This window comes from Hyaena hyaena, unplaced genomic scaffold (assembly GCF_003009895.1).
Source record: "Hyaena hyaena isolate Hyena2069 unplaced genomic scaffold, ASM300989v1 scaffold_815, whole genome shotgun sequence".
Lineage (NCBI taxonomy): Eukaryota > Metazoa > Chordata > Mammalia > Carnivora > Hyaenidae > Hyaena > Hyaena hyaena.
Window position 1 is genome coordinate 684,355 of NW_024081447.1, and position 23,102 is coordinate 707,456.

At 34.9% G+C, this 23,102-nt stretch overlaps 1 protein-coding gene across 2 annotated transcripts in view; it reads left to right on the top strand.

The window, feature by feature from the left end:
- Positions 1–23,102, top strand: part of TMEM161B (transmembrane protein 161B) — a 72,930-nt gene that overhangs the window by 16,452 nt on the left and 33,376 nt on the right. For both annotated transcript variants that reach the window (XM_039219380.1, XM_039219379.1), the window contains exons 2-4: positions 6,427–6,530; positions 18,233–18,316; positions 20,448–20,545. In XM_039219380.1, the coding sequence (XP_039075311.1) occupies positions 6,427–6,530; positions 18,233–18,316; positions 20,448–20,545 (286 nt within the window). The remainder of the gene's footprint in view (positions 1–6,426; positions 6,531–18,232; positions 18,317–20,447; positions 20,546–23,102) is intronic.

Consider the following 23,102-nt stretch of genomic DNA (forward strand, 5'->3'; position numbering starts at 1 on the left):
GCCTATCCTCTCATCACTTTGTATTGTAATGGTCCATTTACTCTCCTAGTTCCCTGGCTGTTCATTGGTGGCAGGGACTCTGCTATTTCTATTGCATTTGAGTGATCTAATGCTCAGCACATGTACTTTGTTGCTCATTAAATGTTCATCGAATGAATTGAATTGATTTAGTGGAAAAAGCTTTAGGTTGGAAATTAAGAGTCAAGGTTTTGGATAAGTCCATAACTTTGATCTTTGTTGTTTGAACCCTGATTTCCTCATTTGTAAATTGTTCAGAGATAGTTTAAGTGTTCAAAGTGTGAATTCAAAGTTTTATGTAAATCTAGGTTGAAATAACAAAATGTATACCTTTAAATTATTTGAGCATTTCCCAAGATGTCTATCTCCACATGCCTAGATCTCAGTAAAAAAACGTAAATAGTCAGGAGACAAATATTAGGAAGGTTGTTGGGTAACGTTGGGTGCTCTGATCAGATGAGAGGCCACCAAATGTGGGATTCATCCAAATAATTCATCCAAGGCAGAAGGAGTTCGAAGTTTACTGAATACACTGCAAGGGAATGGCAGGCAGGACACCAGAGCAGAGGCTGCTACAGGCAGTGGTGAGGGGCCACAGTTATAGGGCAGAATGAGGGAATACGGGGACTTTGGAATTTCCCCATTTTTGGTAATCTTAGGAACTGTGCCTGCTTCTAATTGGTCACTTAGGGCCTATGCTTATTTTGAGGTGGGTTGCTTAATGAGCTTGTTTGCATTCAGCTGGGTGGTCTGGTTGCTGGGGCCCTTTTGCCTTAACTCAGGTTACCATTGCTCAAGCCTGTTGCCTAAAAGCAGCTTCTATATGCAACACCCTCTTTCTGTCTTCTCCCTTCTAATTTATTCAGGGAGATTATACTTGAAATCTTTTGGGGGTGTCTGAGTCCCAAGTATATATGCAAATATGCCTTCTAATGGTAAACAGGGACTGCTTTGTTTCAGTTGGTCAGTAGGAGAGTGTCATGAAACAAAAACAAAGTGTCAATTCTACTAAGTCAGACACAGTATTCTGAGTTTTATTTTCAAGTATCAACAAGTAGGACAAAATGTTGATGTTTGATATATGTTTTTTCTTGGAGAGTTGTTTAATTTTCCTTGGTAAGAACTTTTTAAACCTACCCAGAAATGATTACTGACAAAAATGGAAATGATTATTATTTTAGAGACTCAAGGCAAATAACTTTGTCTTGCTTTTCATGGCCTCGGGTTAATAGATAAAGACAGGCTGAACCCTAAGTTGCCCCAGTATTTCACCCATCTTGGGTCGTATAAGCTATTTTACCAGTAACTTTCCCAGTTTTGGTTATCAAGAGATAGCTGGTTATCAGGGCCTAGTGACAATGAATCTAGACAGAAACCATCTCTTGAGTTAAGTTTTGATGCGTTAATAAAAGCATTAGGGCCACTCGAGTCAGTGACCCATATGGTTGTGTTTGAGACTTGAGCCATGATGGACTTTGTAGCCTCACTACATTTCTTCCCAGTTTAACAGTTTCTGTTTTGAAATACATGATTGTTTATGGCTAAATATATTGAATCATACTCTTTAATTAAAAATGAGAAGTATTTGGGACATTTTATTTTTAAGTTAAACAGTTCAGTAATTCTGCTTTTGTATAAACTTAGGCATACACAGAGGCACCTGTGTGGCTTGGTCGGTTGAACGTCTGACTTCTGCTCAGGTCATAATCTCATGGCTTGTGAGTTTGAGCCTCGCATCAGGGTCTTTGCTGACAGCTCAGAGCCTGGAGCCTGCTTCGGTTTCTGTCTCTCTCTCCCTCTCTGCCCCTCCCCCATTCACGCTCTGCCTTTCTTTCAAAAATAAATATAAACACTACAGAAAAAAAAACTTAGGCATACATAGATATTAATTTGAGCAGTGAAGGCAGGATATTATTTATTTTTAGAAGGGTTTGTTTCTAAATTTCGAATTGTTGTGTCCCTTAGTTAATGAATTGAACTTTTTTTTTTGTATTTTAATGTGTTAATCCCTAGAATGTACCCTATAAATTGCTAACTTCATAGTAATGTCTCAAAAGTTGATCTAAGTTTAGTATTAATATATTAAATTGATAATATATAACCGATAATATATAATATAATAATGTTGGTGAAATAATTTCCACATAATTTTATCTCACTAAAAGATTAGATACATTCTAGAAAAGATTCATGGTGTTCTCTTAGAAAGTTAGAAGAAGTAGGAGCACCTGGGTGGCTCAGTCGGTTAAGCGTCCGACTTTGGCTCAGGTCACTATCTTACAGTTCATGGGTTCCAGCCCTGTGTCAGGTTCTGTGCTGACAGCTCAGAGCCTGGAGCCTGCTTCAGATTCTGTGTCTCCCTCTCTCTCTGACCCTCCCCTGCTCATGCTGTCCATCTGTCTGTCTCTCTCTCTCAGAAGTAAGTAAAACATTTAAAAAAATTTTAAAAAGTCAGAAGAAGACTGACATATATAATAATACACTTAGGACTATATTGATGAGGTTTTGTGATAATATTTCTAGCTTCGTTTAAAAAGGTAGAAGTAGCAGGGCACCTGGTGGCTCCCTGCGCCACACTGTTAAGTGTCCGACTCTTGATTTTAGCCCAGGTCATGATCTCACTGTTCATGAGATTGAACCCACGTTGGGCTCTATACTTGACAGTGAGGGGCCTGCTTGAGGTTCTCTCTCTCTCCCTCCCTCCCTCTCTCTTTCTCTCTCTCTCTGCCCCTGTCTGACATGTGCTCGCTCGCTCTCTCAAAATAATAAGTAAACTTAAAAAAAAATCTATTTGAAAGAAAAGATGGAAGTGGCATAATAAAGGAATAGTGTTAGGTTACATTTTTACCTTGAACATTTTTTAGTCAAACTGCTACATTGAGAATGATATTTGCCTTTCTTGGGGTTCTGTTTAATTCTTCCTTTGTTCATAAGAAGAATGCATTCTTCTTATGAGTACCAGAGATGCCACTGTAATTTAAAGCTTCATTATTTCTGGTCTGGGCCATTGCAGAAACCTAGTTCATATTTCTAATTCTCATCAATCCAGTTTGCTGATTTTTGTTTGTTTTTGCCTTTGCATGGTTTACATCTTCAATTTTGTATCTATCAGCAATATCATGCTTAGTGATTTGGAGTAAAAGGAAAGAGTTGAGCAGAATATCTCTCTTTCACTGTTCATCACATTCCATCATATATATTTTCCATATCAGTCTTTCTGAAATGCCATTTAATACCTGTAACATTTATTAGATTTGACTAAAATATGATTTCTGCTATTAAGGAGCTTAAATTCTAATAAATTTATATACATACACACACACACACACACACGTGTGAGAGATTATACTAGATTACCTTCAAGATTCTGTGATGCTATCACTTATTTCTTAAAGACTAGATTGAGGTTCACTTTGTCCACAAAACTTTCCCTGACTAAAAACTTATCTTCTGCTTTTAAGTCTATAATCTCAAATGGACCAAACTTCTGACATACTTGCTAATATATTTCTTGGCCTTGTTCTGCCTGAAAGAGTTCTTTGTAATGGCATTCATTGTATGGAGATTGCAGAACTTCTATCACAAACTACACAGAAAATAGGATAGTAAATTCAAGTGATAGGAAATGTGAAAGTAGAAAGGTAAAAATGTAACCTTTGATGTTAGGTGAACATAAAAGTGGTCTGAACCTTAACCCAATTGGTAAAATTTAAGGCGTAAAATATCCACAGTAAAACCAGAGTTGAGGCAGGTTTCAAAAGCATTTTAACAGCTGTCCTGTTTAAGAGACACTTTTACGTCCCCTTTTTTAGAGGACTGTCTGTACATATTTTTCCTCTTTTTTTTTAATTAGCCATTTGGTCTTTTAGTACAGTAGTTATTCTTCATCCCTTATCATCCACTGTTTCACTTTCCATTATTTCATTTACCTGCGGTCAGTCATGGTCCGGAAGCGATCCTCCTTCTGACATGTCGTCAGAAGGTCGGTAGGAACCAAATGCTATGTCACAATGCCTACTGCGTGCACCTCACTTCATCTAATCACGTACGCATTTTATCATTTCACATCATCAACAGGATGGAAGGTGTCTATAGTACAGTAAGATATTTTGTGAGAGAGAGACCACATTCAGGTAGCTTTTATTATAGTATATTGTTGTAATTGTTCTATTTTGTTATTGTCTATTGTTAATCTCTTACAGTGCCTAATTTATAAATTAAACTTTATTGTGGGTATTTACATACAGAAAAAATCATTGTGGATATAGGATTTGATACTATCCATGGGTTGGGGCATTTACAGGGGCATCTTGGAACATACCTCCCACTGATTTGGTGGGGGGACTCCTGAGGTTGATTTATAAGAAATCTGTTTATAATATCTAATAAGGAAAGTATCCCTCTGTGATGTGAATTACAAATGCCTTTTCCCAGTTAGTCATTTGACATTGTTTATATCATTCCCAATTGCAGAAATTTGATTTTTCTTAATTCATAAAGTTTACTTTTTAGAGTACTTGTAGGTTGACAGCAAAATTAATTGAAAAGTACAGAGAGTTCCTGTATACCTGCTGCTTGCACATGTTCAGCCTCCCCCACCATCACCATTCCACCCCTTCATTTTACCGTGATGAACAGTGGTGGAACGGTTTGTTCCAATGAACTTTGATTTTTTTTCAACTTATTTTTTAGTTTTTTCACTCAGGAGAGTATTGTCATTTTTTGAAAAGCCTTCTCTTCTTTAAATTTAAAACATTATCTTGCAGAATTAAAAACTTCAAAAAAGTTATAATGGAGGTAATAACAATGACAGTAACAACAAATAGCATTCATACATATGGAGCTTTCTCTGTATCAGGCATAATTTATAACCACAGCTGGAGTAGGTAGTTTAAATAGGTAGCTTTATTTTACAGGAGAGGTAATAAAGATACATAATGTTTAAATAACCTTTGCAAAGTCATGCAACCAGTGGATGGCTGATTTTATCCCAGGGAGTTTGGGCCCAGAATCTATGCTTTTAAACCTGCCCACTGTACCACTTCTTTTTAAACATTTTTATATTTCTATATACTTACTTGGTATATTAGGTTTGAGATAGGAACTCAGCTTTATTTTCGGACTGCCTAAATAGAGAGGGAGGAGTTAGCAAAGAGGAGTATGAAGAATTGATTGTCATGGTGTGAGTAAAGAAAGGCATGTGGTAGGCCTTGTGGGATACTGCTGAGATTTAAAATAAGGAAAGATAATTTGGCAAGATGAGGTCATCTTGATGGTAGATATTTCAGTGGAATGGGCTGAAGCAGAAGTCAAATGGGAACTGTGTGGGGATATAAGAACATAGAAGCAGTCTTTTGTCAAGTGGCTGTGAATATAAGGGAGGAGGGCTGTAGAATGAGGGAAAATAATTGTTATATTTCAGAAAGATGAAAGAGACTTAAAGATGTTACAGTGCTGGTAGGAAGGATCAGAAACAGAAGAGATTTAAGAAGATACAGTAAATAAGCTATTCAGTGGTTGACGTTCCTGAAAATCAAAGGAAGGATGGGCTCTTGAGCACACATGCAAGGATTTGTATAGAAGATGCTCTGTTATTTCCAGAGGGTGGAAGAAAAGATGAGTGCAGATACAAATGATTGTGAGCTTCTTGGTGAAAAGTGAGGGTTTTCATTTAATGGTGTTTATTTTCTTTGTGAGCACAAGGTATCCTCTACAGAGTGGACAGTGAGAAGTTTGAGGGAGGTTAGAAGTGTGGAGATGGGGAAGATTTTGAATTAGTTATCATAGAGAATAGGGAGGGATTGATGAGAGTAAACTAAGGAGGCTTTTGGACCTAATTGAAGACCCACTGCCTGGAAGGAGGTGATGACAGCACCAGTTAATTTTTTTTCTAGTGACTTTTAGGCCAGTTCTGTCTTCACATTTAATATGGTTAATCCTCTGTAATCATTCTCTTAATCATTTAATTGTTCACTACCACCTTAGAAGTAAAAGGTAGGCATACTCCGTTTAAAGCTTGCCAAGCTAGTGTTTTAAGTGTATTGAATAGAGTAAGTTTGGAGAAATTGAAAAAAAAAAACACGACTTTTTACTTCTTTTTGATACCCTTAAATAATGGATAATGTTTCTTGGGAATTGATTTTAAAGGTGCATGCTAACTCATTTAATTTTTATTAACATGGATGTTACCCTTGGGGAATTTATAGAGGATTATGAGATTAAAGTGTTTTAAGTTTAAACATGTGATCTTGAATGCTTAAATGCCACATAATAATGTATTTTAATTGTAAACTCATCTTTTGTAAGATCTAATTTTGGGGATGTATAGAAAGTTTTCCACCAGTGTCCTCAAATCTAAATTCATTCATTGTTAAACTTGTTTTCGTTTTTGTTTTTTTCCTAATACAGGGTGTGATAGGTATACAGCTGGTCGTTACCATGGTGATGGCCAGTGTCATGCAGAAGATTATACCTCACTATTCTCTTGCTCGATGGCTACTCTGTAATGGCAGGTAAGGCAAGGATAGGCTGATTGTGTCTGGCACTTTCAAATCTCTATTTAGTTCAAGTCTCAGGCTGATTGACCTCCCAGAAGTTGAACGTAAATTCCTATTTTCTAAAAACAGACAAAGGGAAGCTATGAGAAAAATCTAGTTTCCTTATTTTTCTTACTTGATATATTAGTAGTTTGTTTTTTTAGTACAAAGGTTATTGGGTCATGGTCAAGAATTCAGTCCTCCTCCTTTGCTGTCCCTTTTTGTCCAGGGCCATTAAAAATACCACATCACTTTTCCCATAGTTACCTTCTTAAAAAGTTGGTCAACAAGGGGAGGAAATGATAAATTGAAGTGATTAAGTATTTTTACCATTGTTGGGAAAAATGACTGAGACCATATGTTTAATTATTGATGACTCATTTGAGAGTTCATTATGAGAATTAGGTATTCTTTGTTTTACTGCAAAGAATTTTTTTTAAATAATTTTTTTAATGATTTTTTTTTAAATTTATTTCTGAGAGAGAGAGCAAGCATGTGAGCAAGGGAGGGTCAGAGAGAGAGGGAGACACAGAATCTGAAGCAGGGTCCAGGCTCTAAGCTAGCTGTCAGCACAGAGCCTAATGTGGGGCTCGAACCCACGAACCGTGAGATCATGACCTGAGCTGAAGCTGGATGCTTAACCGACTGAGCCACCCAGGCATCCCTGCGAAGAATTTTAAACTTCAACTTAACAAGGAGAGGGCAAAATTATTTTGCATGGTTTTAATTTTGTCTACTCTGCTATAAGCTTACTACTATTTCCAATCCTTCCACAAAAGAGCTCAGTTGCCTTGCTGATATGTGTGCAATAAAATAATGACGTTACAAATAAAGAAGTTGAATATAGGAGATAAGAGACAAATGCAGGAAAATTCCGTATAGAAATACATGCCAAAATCCTGTGTAATTATGAAAGGTAAGTTACAGATTTGATACCACAATTAGAGTTTTATTCTAACTCTTCATCTCTAGTAAATAACTGCATTCTCTTAATTTGTAGGTCCCCCATTTTCTTTTGTTTAGACCTTTTGGAGTTAGAAAACAATGGCTAGCTCCTATCCTCCTAATGATTTCATACACCGCAAGACAAATAATAAGCTTTTATGATTAGTTCAAGGCCATTCTATCCACAAAGCTTAAATCTCCTGTATTGAATTTATTTTCTCTGCTTCTTTTCATATTGTTTAATACAGAAAATATTATGCACACTGCTTAAAATCGTTTTTGATCACTGGTGCACATCCCCGTGCGTACACACACAGAATGTGTGAGAGAACGGCTATTTAAAAACATATGTTTTATTAGCAAATTAAATAATGACTTAAGTTTTAGTGTAGTTGAAAACCTCTGTCAGGGCTATTTATATGAAAAATCAGTCATTTCTAGCTAGTTTTTAACTGTAGTCTTGTTGACCTTTTTGTTTACCAAAATCCTTTTCCATAGATCATGAAAGAATAAACATCAGCTGGGCAATTTATCATTCATTCTAAATAAATGGAATCCGATTTAATGAACTAGATAAAAATATGTTAAGGTAGCTTGTTTTCTGCTGAGAATTTCCTGTTTATAGACCCTGTTCATGATGAGTCTCCAGTAAGATTCCAGATGTCTTTTTGGCTCTAAAGATCTTGGCAATCTTGTCTCATTTTAGGATATAGGCATTTTTCGTGTTCTTACATTATCTACTTTCCATTTGTTTCTGTGAAACTTACATTTACTCATAAAAACTAAAACTTCAGAGATTGAAAACCTAATTCTTTTCTTTTTGTTAATATGGGAATTATGTATTATAATTTATATTTTTTGACAAATATTAACATGGATGTAAGTATACATACTACATGCTTTGTAAATATACATACTACAGATATGAGGGAGAGTTCATTTAAAAATAAACATGAAGTAGATAATTTTTTTAATTTTTATTTGCTTTTGTAAACAGATTAACTTTAGTGTTAAAACTGTCTCTAATTCTAAATCCAGTTCTAAAGATAGCAATCAGAATTTTCTAGGAAAAGTTACTTTTCTGCTATAGTTTCATTTCCTCCCTATTTTGGTGCGTGTGTGTGTGTATGTGTGTGTGTGTGTTTAACATTTATCTTTCTTTAATGTTACTCCAGAAATTTTTAGGTCATGAAGTCAAATTGCTTAATGTTGTTGCCTCTGTTCAATAAGATCATTGACTTTATCCTTGTGGAATAATTAGTGTTTTATACCTTTAATGATATGAAATTATGCTGTTTTAATATTGATAAAATGTAAAATCCCTTCTAAGTTGCTCATGTAAAAATATTGATCAGAAATGACAGTTTGCATTTTAAACCATATGATGCTGTTGAGTTAAAGAGAAAGATCTGAGGGCATTCTTTATCATCTGTAAAATGCTTAAAAGAACATAAGGAGAAAGGCTCATGAAGACTTTTAAAATTATGAATAGTGTCGGAATGCTTGGAAGTGACTGTATTGAATGGAACAACTGAATAGAACCTTTCAAGTGAATAGCTGTGTAGATACCATGAAAGGTTTGAGTATGACAGAAGAGACTTGTTTTCAGGTTCTGTATATATTGTTCTAATATTTGTCCCACTAGTATCTTCATATTGTAAATAAATATTCATATTTCCCTTAAAAGTTAGGGCTTGTCTTTTTGTATCATAAAATTAATTTATGTCCATATCTCTCATCAATCTGTGTTTTTTGGAATGGAGGCTTTAAAGTGCCATTGAATTTTATTATGTTGATTTAAAGAGTAAGCCTGCCATTTACTTAAAGAAGTCAGTACCTTGAAGGAATAAATAATTTTTGCTTTATAAATTACTGGCCTATTGATTTTTAATATTAAAAAAACACTAATTTTCTAGCTCTTGTTAAATAACATGTATTGCTATTAGTATTGTAGATCTCTAGTTTTTTTTTAAAAAAACTGCATAGTCTTTAGCCTTGTTTAATTCCATTAATAATACCTTTACAATGTTATAAAACTTAATAATGATAAAAAGTTTTATTTCTGTTATCCTGTTTGGGAATTAGTTAGGAGAGGAGATGCACTGGGATATGTTATGACCTGAAATCTCAATGTCTGCACTTAATGAAAGTTTCTCATTTTGTTTCCTCAGGCAGGAATCAGAGTCCATTGGGAGAGTTAGAAAGGGGTTGTTGGGCAGCTCTCAAGGTAGATTCTTGACAAAATGGTATTTTAAGGATTCAGCTGTCTTTCTAGTGGTTACTTAGGGACTCTAGGCTTCTGTCTTGTGGCCCTTGTGTTCCTCCTGAAACCTTGGAATCTTCTGTTAGATGCTGTGTCTGTTGGCAAGTAAAGGGAATAGGCTATGGATCTTTCAGGAGATTCAAGGGGCCACACTTAGAAGTAGATCTATCATTTCTATCCACATTCCATAGGCTGGGGCCCTGTGACTAAGGCCAAAATACAGGTGTGTCTGGGAAGGTAGTTTTTATTATACTTAAGAAGTAAAAGCAAGATTGCTGAGTGTCTAGTCGTTCTCTGCAGTAGATGATAGTGTTTACGAATGAGAAAACTCATTTGACTCTACCCACATTCATATATTGAAAAATGAAACCGATCTAGGTTTCTTATCCTGAAGTTCAGTTCACAGTATAGTCTTTATTTGATTTATGGCTGCTCATCAACTCCAGACCTTGTCCTGGAACTGACATACTTGAACGGAGTTTGGAATTTGATGGAGGTGAACTTTTCTACAATTACTCTGACTTCTGTTGGCAGTTTACAGAGTAATTTATTTAAGATTTTTTTTCTACCTTTTGTTCCTAGTGATACTTAGCCTTTTATCAGCTGTCCTTGAGATTGTAAATAGTTAGTGTATGGGTTCTCTGCACTTACTGTATTCTTCTGGCTTTTCTGTGACTACATACCCACTTTTTTTTCTTTTTTTTTTTTTAATGTTTTATTTATTTCTAGGAGAGAGAGAGAGAGAGAGAGACAGCGTGAGCAGGGGAGGTTCAGAGAGAGAGGGAGTCACAGACTGAAACATGCTCCAGGATCTGAGCTGGCAGTCAGCACAGAGCCCGATGCGGGGCTCGAACCCACGAAGCGAAAGATCATGACCTAAGTGAAAGTCGGACGCTTAACCGACTAAGCCACCCAGGGGCCCCATACCCACTTTTTATTCTAAATTAAAAGGTATCTCAACGCTGATTTTGATTACCACAGATATGCTAAGTACAAAGTAGAGTTTAAGAAATACTATCTATTTGAATTATACTTATCACCTCATTATTTGAAATTAAGTATATTCCACATTACTAAATTATAAATATTTTGTATTCCATTCTTCCAGGTTTTTTAATAGAAAAATATTTTTCTTCTGAAAAATGTTATTCTCCTTTTTACATGCCTTTTTATGTGAGTATCAGATTTCGTTGAAGGGATTCTACTTTAACAAGAACTTAGGTAACAAAATCTCCTCTGCCTGTAACCTGTGAGCATGCATTATTAACCTTGAAAACTCCACAGTGAAGAGTCTAGTGCTCTCAGATCGCTCTATTCCTCCTTCTTTGCAAAGGGAGGAAAAATCATGGGAAGGTAGTTTGTCTGAACTGCTTTTCCCTAACATAAGGAACACTTTTAAGAGTAGTTCTTTATCATGTCCAGCATACCACTGTTTGTAGTCAAACTATTCTCTACTTTCTATTGTAATTAAAGTTCCTTTTTGTTTTGAAGTTTGCTTGGCCCCTCTTTTCTTGGAGAGGTAAGTGATAGGTTACATTCTTTGTACATTTGAATAGTGGGTTTTGCATGAGGAAATAGGATTTTGGTTTTCCTTTTATTTTCTGACATAGCTTCCTTGCTGAACCTGCTTTCCATTTCCCTGATTGTTTAACTCAAACCTCATGCATTCTTCTCTACCTCTTCATCTCCCAAGGCTCTCACTTTGGTTTGCTACTTCCTATCATGTGTCCCTCATTGAAAATACTTTATGGTTGGATTTATTCTGATTTTGCCTGATCCAAAGTTGGGTAAAGAGCGTGTACCAACACCTTCATATTCAGTTGCTCTAATACTTTTTGCCTGTTCTCTTTTGCATGTTGCCTGATCCAAGAATCTGCAAGTTCCTTTTGGTGAGAGAAACCTACTATTCAAATGCGCAGTAGGTCGGACCTATGACCTCAGGGAAAGGTGTAAACCTTCACCTACCACCCTTGTGGAATGCCTGAATCCTTGCTCTCCTTGCCTTAGTCATCCTAACTTCCAGTTCCAAAATGCTCTGCTGTCCTATTGAAATTTCCAGTAAATAACAAGATAATGTATATGTGTGACAAACGATATTTCAGCTACTTGTGCTGAAGGGTTTTCTGGATTTTAAGTGGTATTTGTTTCCTCTTAAGTTTTTTTCTCACTTGTCCAAATTATTAGGATTTAGAATGAAGACTGAAAATAAATGTCTGTATGACCTATGTTTTGAAATAGACTTTTGTTTGATTATGTGTTAAAACTTTTTTGCTTGCTCTCAGTACTCAGGTTTTCTATATTTGTTCATGTTTAGATTTCCGTTTTAAATTTCTGAAATTTTTACTTCTGAAAAATTTTAGAGTGGGTTGCTTTAAATTACATTACTGTTTAAATTTTTTAAGGAGGCTATGTCAATACATTTTATATTTTCTGATACATATTTTTTTCAGCACTGTTGAACTTAAGTAATGGTCTGTTAGTATGTTATTTAAGAGGTTTATACAAGAAAATTATTTAAAAATATTTCAGTGATTAAGTGAAATGTAACACCAGGTTGGCTTTATGTTCTGAGACACTACTGACAATTTGAACGTAAGTGGAAAAAAAGCCACCAAATAGCCAAAGTAAATGTCATAAAATATACTGAGATTCATACATTTAACTTAAATGTAAGTTTACTTTTTAGTAAGATCCTTTTAATACTTTTATTTTTTAAAGTTTTTCCCCTATATTTCAAACAAAGTAATGCCTGTGATTTAGAAAATAGATAATAAATGATAAAAAGGGAAAATAAGAGGTAATGGACTGTATTCTCATCAGCTAAAGACAATCAGTGTGTACATTTTGTTGTATTTCCTTCTAATCTTTTCTATTCATATTTTCCTCTCACGGTTGTGATTATATTGTATGTGCAATTTTAGAACATTAACACAAAGCATTTTTCTCTAATTGTATTTTTGTAACCATTCTTATTAACTGCTACATAGAATCTAAAGCTAATTAGCTTTTATATCTGTCTTCCAAGACCGTATTAGAAAGGCATGGTGCTGCAGTTACAAGCAGATTGCGAGTCATTTTGCTGAGATAGACATACCAACTAATAGCAAAAGACAAGACTAAAAAACTGAGACCAGAGCTTAAAGTATAGTGCAGCGGAACCATATGGTATGAAATCCAACTGTGTACGAAGCACTGACTGTTGAGGAAAACTGCGCAGCTGTACTTCTGGATTTTACTTAGAATTTTCAGATCTTAGGTGGCAACTCCACGCTGCCTGGATGTCTTTGTATGCTCCACTTCTCAGACAGCTTTTTCAGCCTAAACCCTTTCTCCCCAAATAGTGTGCATGCCTGCCTCAGCCTCAGCTCTTGAAACCAGAGCCCAGCACTCGTTTTCTCACCATCAAATCCAAAACCCTAGTTACCTCTGCAGCTCCTCTTTATTTTTAAAGAATGTTTGTATATTTTAATTTTGGCCTATGGAAGAGGTGTCCTGTCTGTCAGGGGCCATTTCCTACACTTGTGCTCTGTACCCCCTTCCCTCTGACTTTTACCTAGACTGCTCCTTTGGCCGTTTCCTTTCTTCCCTGTCATTAATTGCTTCACTTCCATTGGGGATTGATTATTCCTGTTAGCACACACACCCATACACATACTTGCTTTTTTTTTTTTTTTTAAGATCTCTTATTAAGAGTAACAACAACAACAAATAAAGAAGAATCACAGCCCTGCCTCCCTTCTGCCTTAAAAAAACAAAGCCCCTCCCATGTCCATTTCTTAGTTTTGACCTATTTCCTTATTTTCTGTTATAGCCAGATTTGTTACATGCATTGTCTTCATGAACTCTACTCACTTTCTGATTAACTGTTTAGCTTTCTGCCATGTTTTACTTTCCCCTTAGGTGATATTATTGATTCCATAAATACCACAGTTGTGTAATGACCCCAGGTTATCTCTGAGCTCTAGATTCAAATATATAGTTTTCCTCTACATGTTTTCACTTGATATCTCATAGGTACTTAAAAACTCAGCGTGTTTAAATTCTTGAGTTTTCTTGTTCTACTCCATCTCAGAAAATGTACCACCATCTTCCTTAAATCAGAAAGTAGATATCCTTTATTATTTTTTTCCACTTCCCACTTTTAGTCCATCACTGTTGACTCAGTATCCAAAATGTAACTCCTTCTCTTATTGCCTCCTTAATAATTCACAGAGCAGCAAAAAAATTCTTAAAGTTTAAATTAAGTTATTTCTCTATCCTATTTTGAGACTATTAGCATAAAATCTAAACTCCATACTGTGACCCAGGAGGCTGTGCATGATCTGATCCCTTTTTATCTCTCCGCCTCCCTTATATGTTTCTCCTTGCATATGGTGCAGCTGCCTCTTTGGCCTTTCGGTTACTGCAGCCTTCTGTGTTCTTTCATGCCTTTGTGCTTTGGACATGCTCTTCTCTGCCTGAATGATGTTCTCCTCCATTCTTCTCATCCATTAGGTTTCTGGGTAAATGTCATCTCAGAGAGATTTTTGTAACCTACAACATAAGGTTTGTCTCTCTCATTCTCACCATTTGTTAGGTCCTTTTATATAGTATCTAATTTATGATTGTTTTGGGTCATTTTTTACTTGGTTAAATTCTACCCCAACTACAATATAAGCATCAAGAAAGTAGGAACTTTATTATATGTGATTACATCTCCTTTGCTCAGCAGCGTACTTGGCCTTAGGAGACTCCATAAGTATCTGATGAATGGATGGATGGATGGATGGATGGATGGATGGATGGATGGATGGATACATACTTGAGTAACAGACTAGAAGTGGCCCTAAGAGCACCCACCAGTGTAAGGCTGCATCTTTGAACAATAATTGTTACTGTTGAAGATGACCCAGTTGTCCAGTAAGAAGTATAATAAATGCAACCCATTCCAGAAAAATGGGTTGACAAAATTAGATTAAACAAGCTCAAGTATATTTAAAAAGAAATGAGTCCTGGAAAATGTTAAGGATCTTAAGATATTTCATTATTATAGCATTCTAAAAGCAACTTAAGTTTTCCTATACTAAGAGTTCTTTCACTGGTTAGTAATAAGTAATGATTATTTCTCACCACCAAACAACTAGTATCAGTCTTTATAAATGAGTTATTGCCTAAGTGTTCTTCTAAATGTTATGCGCTCAGTCCTCATCATTCATGGATTCTGTATTTGTGATTTGCTTACTTGCCGAAGTTCATTTATAACCCCCACATTCATACTTGTGGTGCTTTCAACATCCTTAATAGACATATTCAGAGAGGCAAGTAGTTTGAGTATCCAATGCCCACATTTGCAGCTGAGGCCTTGTTTCACTTTTTATATTATAAACAAGTGGTTTTTCGTGGTCTGTTTAGTACTATGTTCACATTTTATTTAGCTTTAGACTTTTGTTGATTCCCCTATTTAAAATGGCCTCCAACCAAGATGTTGAAGGGTTGTCTAGTGCTCTGAAGTCCAAGAGGGTTATGATGGGCCTTATGGAGAAAATTCATTGGAAATATTCACAGAACTCAGGAAAATACTATACTTACAATTATAGTTATTAAATAAGCTTTGTTTAGGTGTGAATTATAGTGCTATTGGCTGTGAATTTAATGTTAATGAATCAACAGTATACATTAAATAAGGTGTCTTTAAACATGAACACACATAAAGCAAGGTTTTGTATTTATTGGTTGATGAAAATGTTGTGACTAGAGGCTCGCAGGAACCTAACCCTGTATTTCCCCTAGGAACAATGTTCAGTGTTCGCGGCGACTTTATAGAACATAACTACCGCGAATAACGAGAATCGACTGTAAGTTAAAATTCTGGACTTAAATCGAAATTTCAGGAAGTGCCTCCTCACCCATGTTAATTATAGCTTAGAGACTTTTTGGTTGGGATATATTTTATTTAAAAACCTTTAAGAGGAGAATTAATTTTGGTTCGGTGATCCTTTTTGAGCACTTACTATATGCCAGTAACTGTTCTAGTTTTGAAATTTACAAAAACAAGTAAGTCATAAAATCTTCACTCTAAGGATCTTTCAGTTAGAGGAGTATTTCATTTTAATCCAACTGGTCTGTTACCAACTGCAGTTTAATTTTGACACTACCTGGAGTTAATATAGAGTCCATGGGTTAAAGACAAATTTCTCTGAGAATGCTTAGGTTTCCAGATGCCAGCTGCATGTTCTTGGAATCCCCAGGCCACTCATACTTCTATATACTGGCTACAGATTGGGGCATTTTTATGACCTCTTCTTAGGTTCAGTAACTTGCTAGAACAATTAAAACTCAGGGAAGTGCTATACTTAGGATTACAGCTTTATTAAAGAGATGACATAGGAAGAAGTTTGGAAAGTTTGCTTTCCATCCCTGTGGAGTCAGGGCATGTCACCCTCCAAGCACATCAGTGTGTTGACTAACCAGGATGCTCCTCTCAGCTCCAGTGTCCACAGGTTTTACAGAGTTTCATTTTACATAGATATGATTTTAAATAATTGGCCACAGGATTAAACTTAATCTCTAGACCCCTTCCCCTTCTAGTAGATCAGTCGGCTGAAGTTCCCCACTCTACTCACATAGCTGTTATTTCTGGTGACCAGTCACCATCCTGAAGCTATCTGGAGGTCCACCCAGAGTCCTCTGATTAATATAACAAAAATACCTCCTGTCACTCAGGAAGTTCCAAAGGCTTTTGAAGCTCTTTGCCAAGAATGGGGGACAATGACCAGATACCTTATTTTTTTTTCACACCGTAGGACAACTTGCCTTACAAAGAGTAAAAGTTAAATTAGAAGTTTGCCAGTTAGGGGCATAGATATTTATAAGGAGATACAAGAATATATGCTGAAACATCAAAGGATGAAAGAATTTGTAGAGTAAAATGTCATTTAGTCTAGCTAGAGTGTCGTGTTCAGAGGAGGAGTTGTTGAAGGTGAGTCTGGTAAAGTAGATAGTAGTCAGATCATCAAAGTCTGTGAAAACAGGAGGTCACAGATCCTATGCACATATGAGCCTTACAGTGTGTGTTCTAACTTCAATGGAAAATTTCAAACATATACAAAGAGTAGACAGAATATAAGTGATATGTAATGAATGTTATAATCTATGTACAAATCACAGTTAATAGCTGGTGGTTAACACGTTTCATCTGTTTTCCCCTTCATCTCTCCTCCCTCTGACATATTTTCTAGCAAATATTGTTTCATTCATAGATATTTCTGTGTATATCTTTAAGGTATATAAGCTTTTAAAAATAACTATAAGCCTATCTTTACAGCTAAAAAATTTTAACAATAATTTCTTAATATCATCAACTGTCTAGTCATTATTCAAATTGCCAGTTCTGCAGTGTTTTTAAAAATAGCAAATCACTTGCTAACTTTTTAAATTGAGACATTTTACTTTAAAAATCTAGATTTTTTGTAATTGAAAAATTGGAAGATCTAGCATTACTAGGTGTATGTTTCTCCTTTATAAAAACAGGACCTTGGTCACAGTCTTTGCCTAGCTGCCACTTAACTGCTTTCACTACCTTGTGAAGACTCTTACAAAGGATTTAAACAGCCATTTACCTTAATAAGATTTGCATTATGGAAAGATAACTAAAGTTGGGATCAAAATGCGTTGAGGGGAGTGTCCAGGAAAGACAAGGAGACCAGTCAGAATGTGGTCTGAGCTAGAGAGGCACATGTCGTGAACTAAAGTTCTTACAGGGAGCAGAGAAGTTAGAAGTTTAAGAGTTAAAGAACAGAATTAATGCTAATATGTGGTGAGGGCACTTTGAAGATAAAACTACAATATCAAATTTAGGTAGTTGGTAGTTAGGAAATTCGGGTGAGATAGGAAAGTGAGAGTGAACAGGTGGGTGCTTGGGAGGGAATAAGTGATTTGTTTTGATGTTTTGACTACATAGTGGAGGTGAAGATGCTCAGCTGTTGGTTAGTTAAGCCCTAATTTAAAGGGTTTTGTAAATACAACTTTTTACTCTAATTCTTCTACACATTAAGTTTCTTAATTTCCCAGCTAAATAAAAGGAGAGGATAGGAAAGTAAAGACTACTTGTAGTTTTGAGGACAAAGAACTCTTTTTAAGACAACTATCAGTTTCTTCTGTGTAAATGAGGGATGGGTGGAGTTCACTCCATTTACTTTTAATAGTAACCCTGTATAGCCTTAATATATATTAATACATTGTCAGTTTTAAGAAATATACCTACAAACAGCATTGCAGGGTCTGGCATCTAGTAAGTGCTTGGTAAGTGCTGGGTTTGAATCAAAACCCTTTTAAGGCTCAAGCATTAGTATGTAATTCAGATGAGAGTTTTTCACCTGGTAATTCCCTTCAGTGTCTTCACAAGTAGGAAACTCAATAAATATTTGTACCATAAGTGAATAATTCTGGTGATTTTAATTTCTTTATTTAAAAGGGTTCTTTTTTTTCTTAGTTTGAGATGGTATCAACATCCTACAGAAGAAGAATTAAGAATTCTTGCAGGGAAGCAGCAAAAAGGGAAAAGCAGAAAAGATAGGTAAGTTATATTGTTGAGCTTGTAAAATGTTAATATTTGACACAGTTTATATAAATATGTTTTTGTACTTTGGTTAAATAACACTTACTGCTTATGCCATGTGCAATTAATAAATTTGAGATCAAAATCCATGATCTAACATAATTTTAAATTACTCTTTAGAAAACCCAGTATGCAGTATAATATATAAGCACAGAAGTGAATGTTTTACTTAAGAATGGTTAACTTTATTCTTCTTTGTGTTTTAAATTCTGAAAATAGTAGATCCATCATATTAAAATTTGGTAGGGATTGACTGGAGCGAAAACCATAGCCCATGTCTTTATCCTGTAACTTGTTTACGGATACCTGTTGGTCTGGTGTTTTCCCCAGGTTTTGCTTTTATTCAGTATTAGTTTTTAAATAAAAACGGTAGACAGTACAACTTCTTAGGTCCCATTCAATTGCTGAATATTGTATTGACATTTAAGGTTTATGAAGAAAACTGCCTGCTAATAAACCTCACTGAATGGACGACAACAGCCTTATCTGTGAAATGGAAGGACCAAACAAAGTAATTTTGCAGGATCTCTCCAGCTTTAAAATTTTATATCTCTATTTAAATTGAATTCTCAAGGAAAGTACATGTTAATTAGCCTCTCTATATGGACCTTAGTGTCCTCAACTGGGGAGGATCTAAGGACCTTAAACTATGATTTCTAATATATTACAAAATGTTAATGACAACATATTGTCACCAAATTTCTCATGTGTATTTAAAAATTATATTAACCTGGGCTAATACATTGGTAGCTGCTAGAATTTTTTAAAGCATTAATGATTATTTGGCATGAAATTGAAAATTTTAAAACGGCCTTTTTTTCTGATCTTGTCATTCTCTTTTATGCTTATTACTACAAATACACCTTGAAGATCACTGACTATTAAGTGTAAGCCCTCCTTCTCTTTGTTATTGTTCTGAAAAGGCTTTACATGTACAAAAAGATACAAAAACAACTCTCTCTTATTCCTGGTAACAATAATTATTTGATTTATTGACATAATTAATATTTCTACTGAGATTTTTCTCACAATAACTGAAAATTGTTTCTTGGTATTAATAGTATTGAAAATTTATTTTCTATATACATGTGATTGTCTTTAAAAATTAAATTTAGGAATGATCACATGTATACCTGAAGAATTCTTTTATTTCCTCCATTTGTGATTCTTAGAGCACTCCAGAATAGCTGTTCACATTATTGAATTTCTGATGCACGTAAATCTTAGTATATTTCTTCAACTCTGACTTGTTTATAGCTACAGGTTTCTTCATGTGTGGACATGTATAATTTCAAAGTGAAATGCATTTTGTCGTCATATGTTTTTACTCTTAACACTAAAGAAAGAGTTAAATAGTTTCAAAGTGAAATACAAAAAAGGATTCCAGCTCTTATGTGAGTCTCATGTCACAGAAGAGCTACTTTGGGGGCGCCTGGGTGGCTCAGTCAGTTAAGCATCCAACTTCAGGTGAGGTCATGATCTCATGGTCCGTGAGTCGAACCCCAAGTCAGGATCTGTGCTGACAGTTCAGAGCCTGGAGTCTGCTTCAGATTCTTTGTCTCCCTCTCTCTCTGCCTCTCCCCTGCTCGTGCTCTCTTTCTCTCTCAAAAAATAAATAATAAATGTTAAAAAAAAAAAAAAAGGGTCACTTAACCCTCTTTTAGGTTTTCTGAGATGTTCTTCCATATGTTTAACTATTATGTATTAATGGTGTTTCTTTAATTTTAGATTTGCTTTTACTCTTGTACCTAAAGAAAGAGATCTTATATTGTCTTTAAATCTATAGAAGAGAGAATAAGAGAAATAGGGTGAAATGCTAAGCTAGTAATCAAGATTTTGTCACTAATTTAGGTATTTCTTATCCTGATAATCTGTATGATTCACATAATAATTTACATCCACATTTTGTAGTCCCCCACCCCTTTAAAAACTACTTTTGGGTATTTAACCTCCTATTTGATGACATATTAGAAATTCTGCTTCTCTTTATACTGTGAAATTTAAAACTTCTTTTGTGATTAGTTGATACAAGCACTTGGATAACAGTATAGGTAACTTGTTTTTTGTGTCACTTGTTTGATTTTTATAGGAAATATAATGGTCACATTGAGAGTAAGCCATTAACCATTCCAAAGGATATTGATCTCCATCTAGAAACAAAGTCAGTTACAGAAGTGGATACTTTAGGTAAGGGGAATCTTGGTAAAGTGTTCTGTAAATCTCATTTTTATACTATGCTAGTGAAATTACTTTCATTTTATTGTGGCTGGATTTTTTTGTTTAGTTTTTAAGTCCATTTCACAGAATATGAAATATTTTTCAGAACTTAGAAGCTCAAAATGACATCATTGAATTCCTTTGTCTATTCGCCTAACTTGTGCTAAGAATTGTTTTTCCCATTTTTCAGAAGAGTATGACTTACATGTTTGTTACGCAGTTTCTGTTTTTATGTTGAGATCACAGTCAGTTTTCATTACTTTGAATTCTAGTCTTTCCATATGTGCCATTCTGCTCCTTTTGTGATGTGGCTTACAGAAATGCATTTGTATATTTGTATTTAATTACCTGTACTTGGAATGATTCCGCTTTATGCTCACGTTTAGTAGAAAGGAAAGTGGTTTTAAAATAATAACCTGGGGAACGCCTGGGTGGCTCGGTTGGTTGGGCATCCGACTTTGGCTTAGGTTGTGATCTCATCATTCATGGGTTTGAACCCTGTGTCAGGCTCTGTACTGAAAGCTCAGAGCTTGGAACCTGCTTCAGATTCTGTGTTCCCTCTCTATCTGTGCCCCTCCACTGCTTGTGCACTGTCTCTCAAAGATAGTGTTAAAAAAAAAACAAAAGAAGAAGAAGAAGAATGGACTGGATTGGGAATCAGAAAACTTGAATTCAGTATTTGCTTTTACCCACTGTGTGTGTCTCTAACAAGTCATCTGGGGGTTTTTTTTCCCTGTATATCAGTGTTTACAGTCGTAAATAACTAGGATGATTTTAAATTTAAAGTGAAATTTATGTGAAATTATTTGAATCCTATAAGAGAAAGCTATCTGAGGTGAAACTATATTAAACACTGATTTTCAAATGGGGCTGTACATCAGAATTACTTGAGCAGCTCTTTAAAAATACAGATTCCTCATATCTACCTAAAGAGATCTGGGGTGAGTGAGTTCTGGGGATTGATTTTGTATTTGTTAAAATGCTCTTAGTGACTCTGATTTTAAACTGGTTTGAGAACTAATGGTTTACATGATAAGTGAGGAATAAAAATAACACAATAAAAATAATAATTTTGATAATGTATAAATCATAACTATTCCAGAAAAACCTTAATAGATTCATGTAGCATCTCATATAGAATTATTTATTGATAAAGAATGGCTTAAAGGTATTTGAAAGTTGATTCTATATTTACAAAGATTTTATATACATACATACATATACATATATATGGAAAGGATGTCCTAGAACCCAAAAATGTCAGTGAGGAACAGTATAAATCAGTTGTCTAGTATTGTTAAGACTGTTTCAACTGGTTATGTCAGCCTCTTTTTTCTTTTTAACTATTTTTCGTGCAAAATTTAAAACCTTTAAAAGCATTTTATTATATGGAAACCAACTTGACAGTAAACTATGAAAGAAAAATAAATAAAAGCATTGTGACTTTTTGATTGGTTGTCACATTTATTTTACTAATTTTATATGTGTGCTTACTTGTATAAAATGTTCACAGATGTGTAAGTACAAGAATATATACATATTCTGCCTGATTTCTAGTACAGATTTTTGTCATTTGTACTATTAACTAATACTAAATGAGTAATTATCAGCTTATTAACTTTAATAATAGCTTAAATTGAGTACTTGTCAGGCATTGTTGTAAATGCTTTAATTGTATTAACATTCTTTTAATTTTATAGGGTATATAACGATTACTAACTTTTTTGGGGGCGGGGGAACTCAGTGTACTCAATTAAGTAACTTGGCCAGGGTTACACACCAAATGTGGTAGAGACAGTCACTGAGAACTAGACTAATTTAATGAACTTAAAAAGATTTAAATTATGGCTTTAGAACATAGCTTATTTAGTATTTTGTTTCATTTGTATAATTTTGAAACTAACTGCAAATGGTACTAGTTTAACAACTGGTCACATAATTTCAAGAGCAGAATAATGGAGAGAGATTTTATCTTTATATTTATGTAGTCATTTGTGAATGCATGCTGTGTATGTTTGTTTAGGTAAAAATAGAGGATTTTCTACTTGTACTTAAAGAATATTCACAAACTTAATACAAACCACTAGGCTTGATGAACTGTAAGTTTCTTTTGATTCTAATAGCCTAATAAAAGGCACATATGTATATCTGTTATAATAACCTCTTAAAGCATATGAGTATTTGAAATGTAACTTGGCTGTTTGCTGTGAGAGTTCTCTGGTGGAAGCCTCTATGAGTGTGGGCAGGCCTGAAGATTTGGAACTTTTACTTCACTTGTTATTAATAAAATTTGAAAGCCTTTAAATAAATGGATATTTGTCTATCTGCTCTACCCATTTCCCTGTCCTCCTTCTAGAAAGTTGTGATTGTAGTGGGAAGGAAGGTGGCTAGAGGGTAAGAATTCTGCAACTACTTCAGGGTAAATCTTTCAGACCGGCATTCCTAAGCTATTACATCTTTACACACGAAAAAGTTAACATACCCATAATAACTTGAAGCAAATAAAAAATTTACCCAGTCTTAGAAG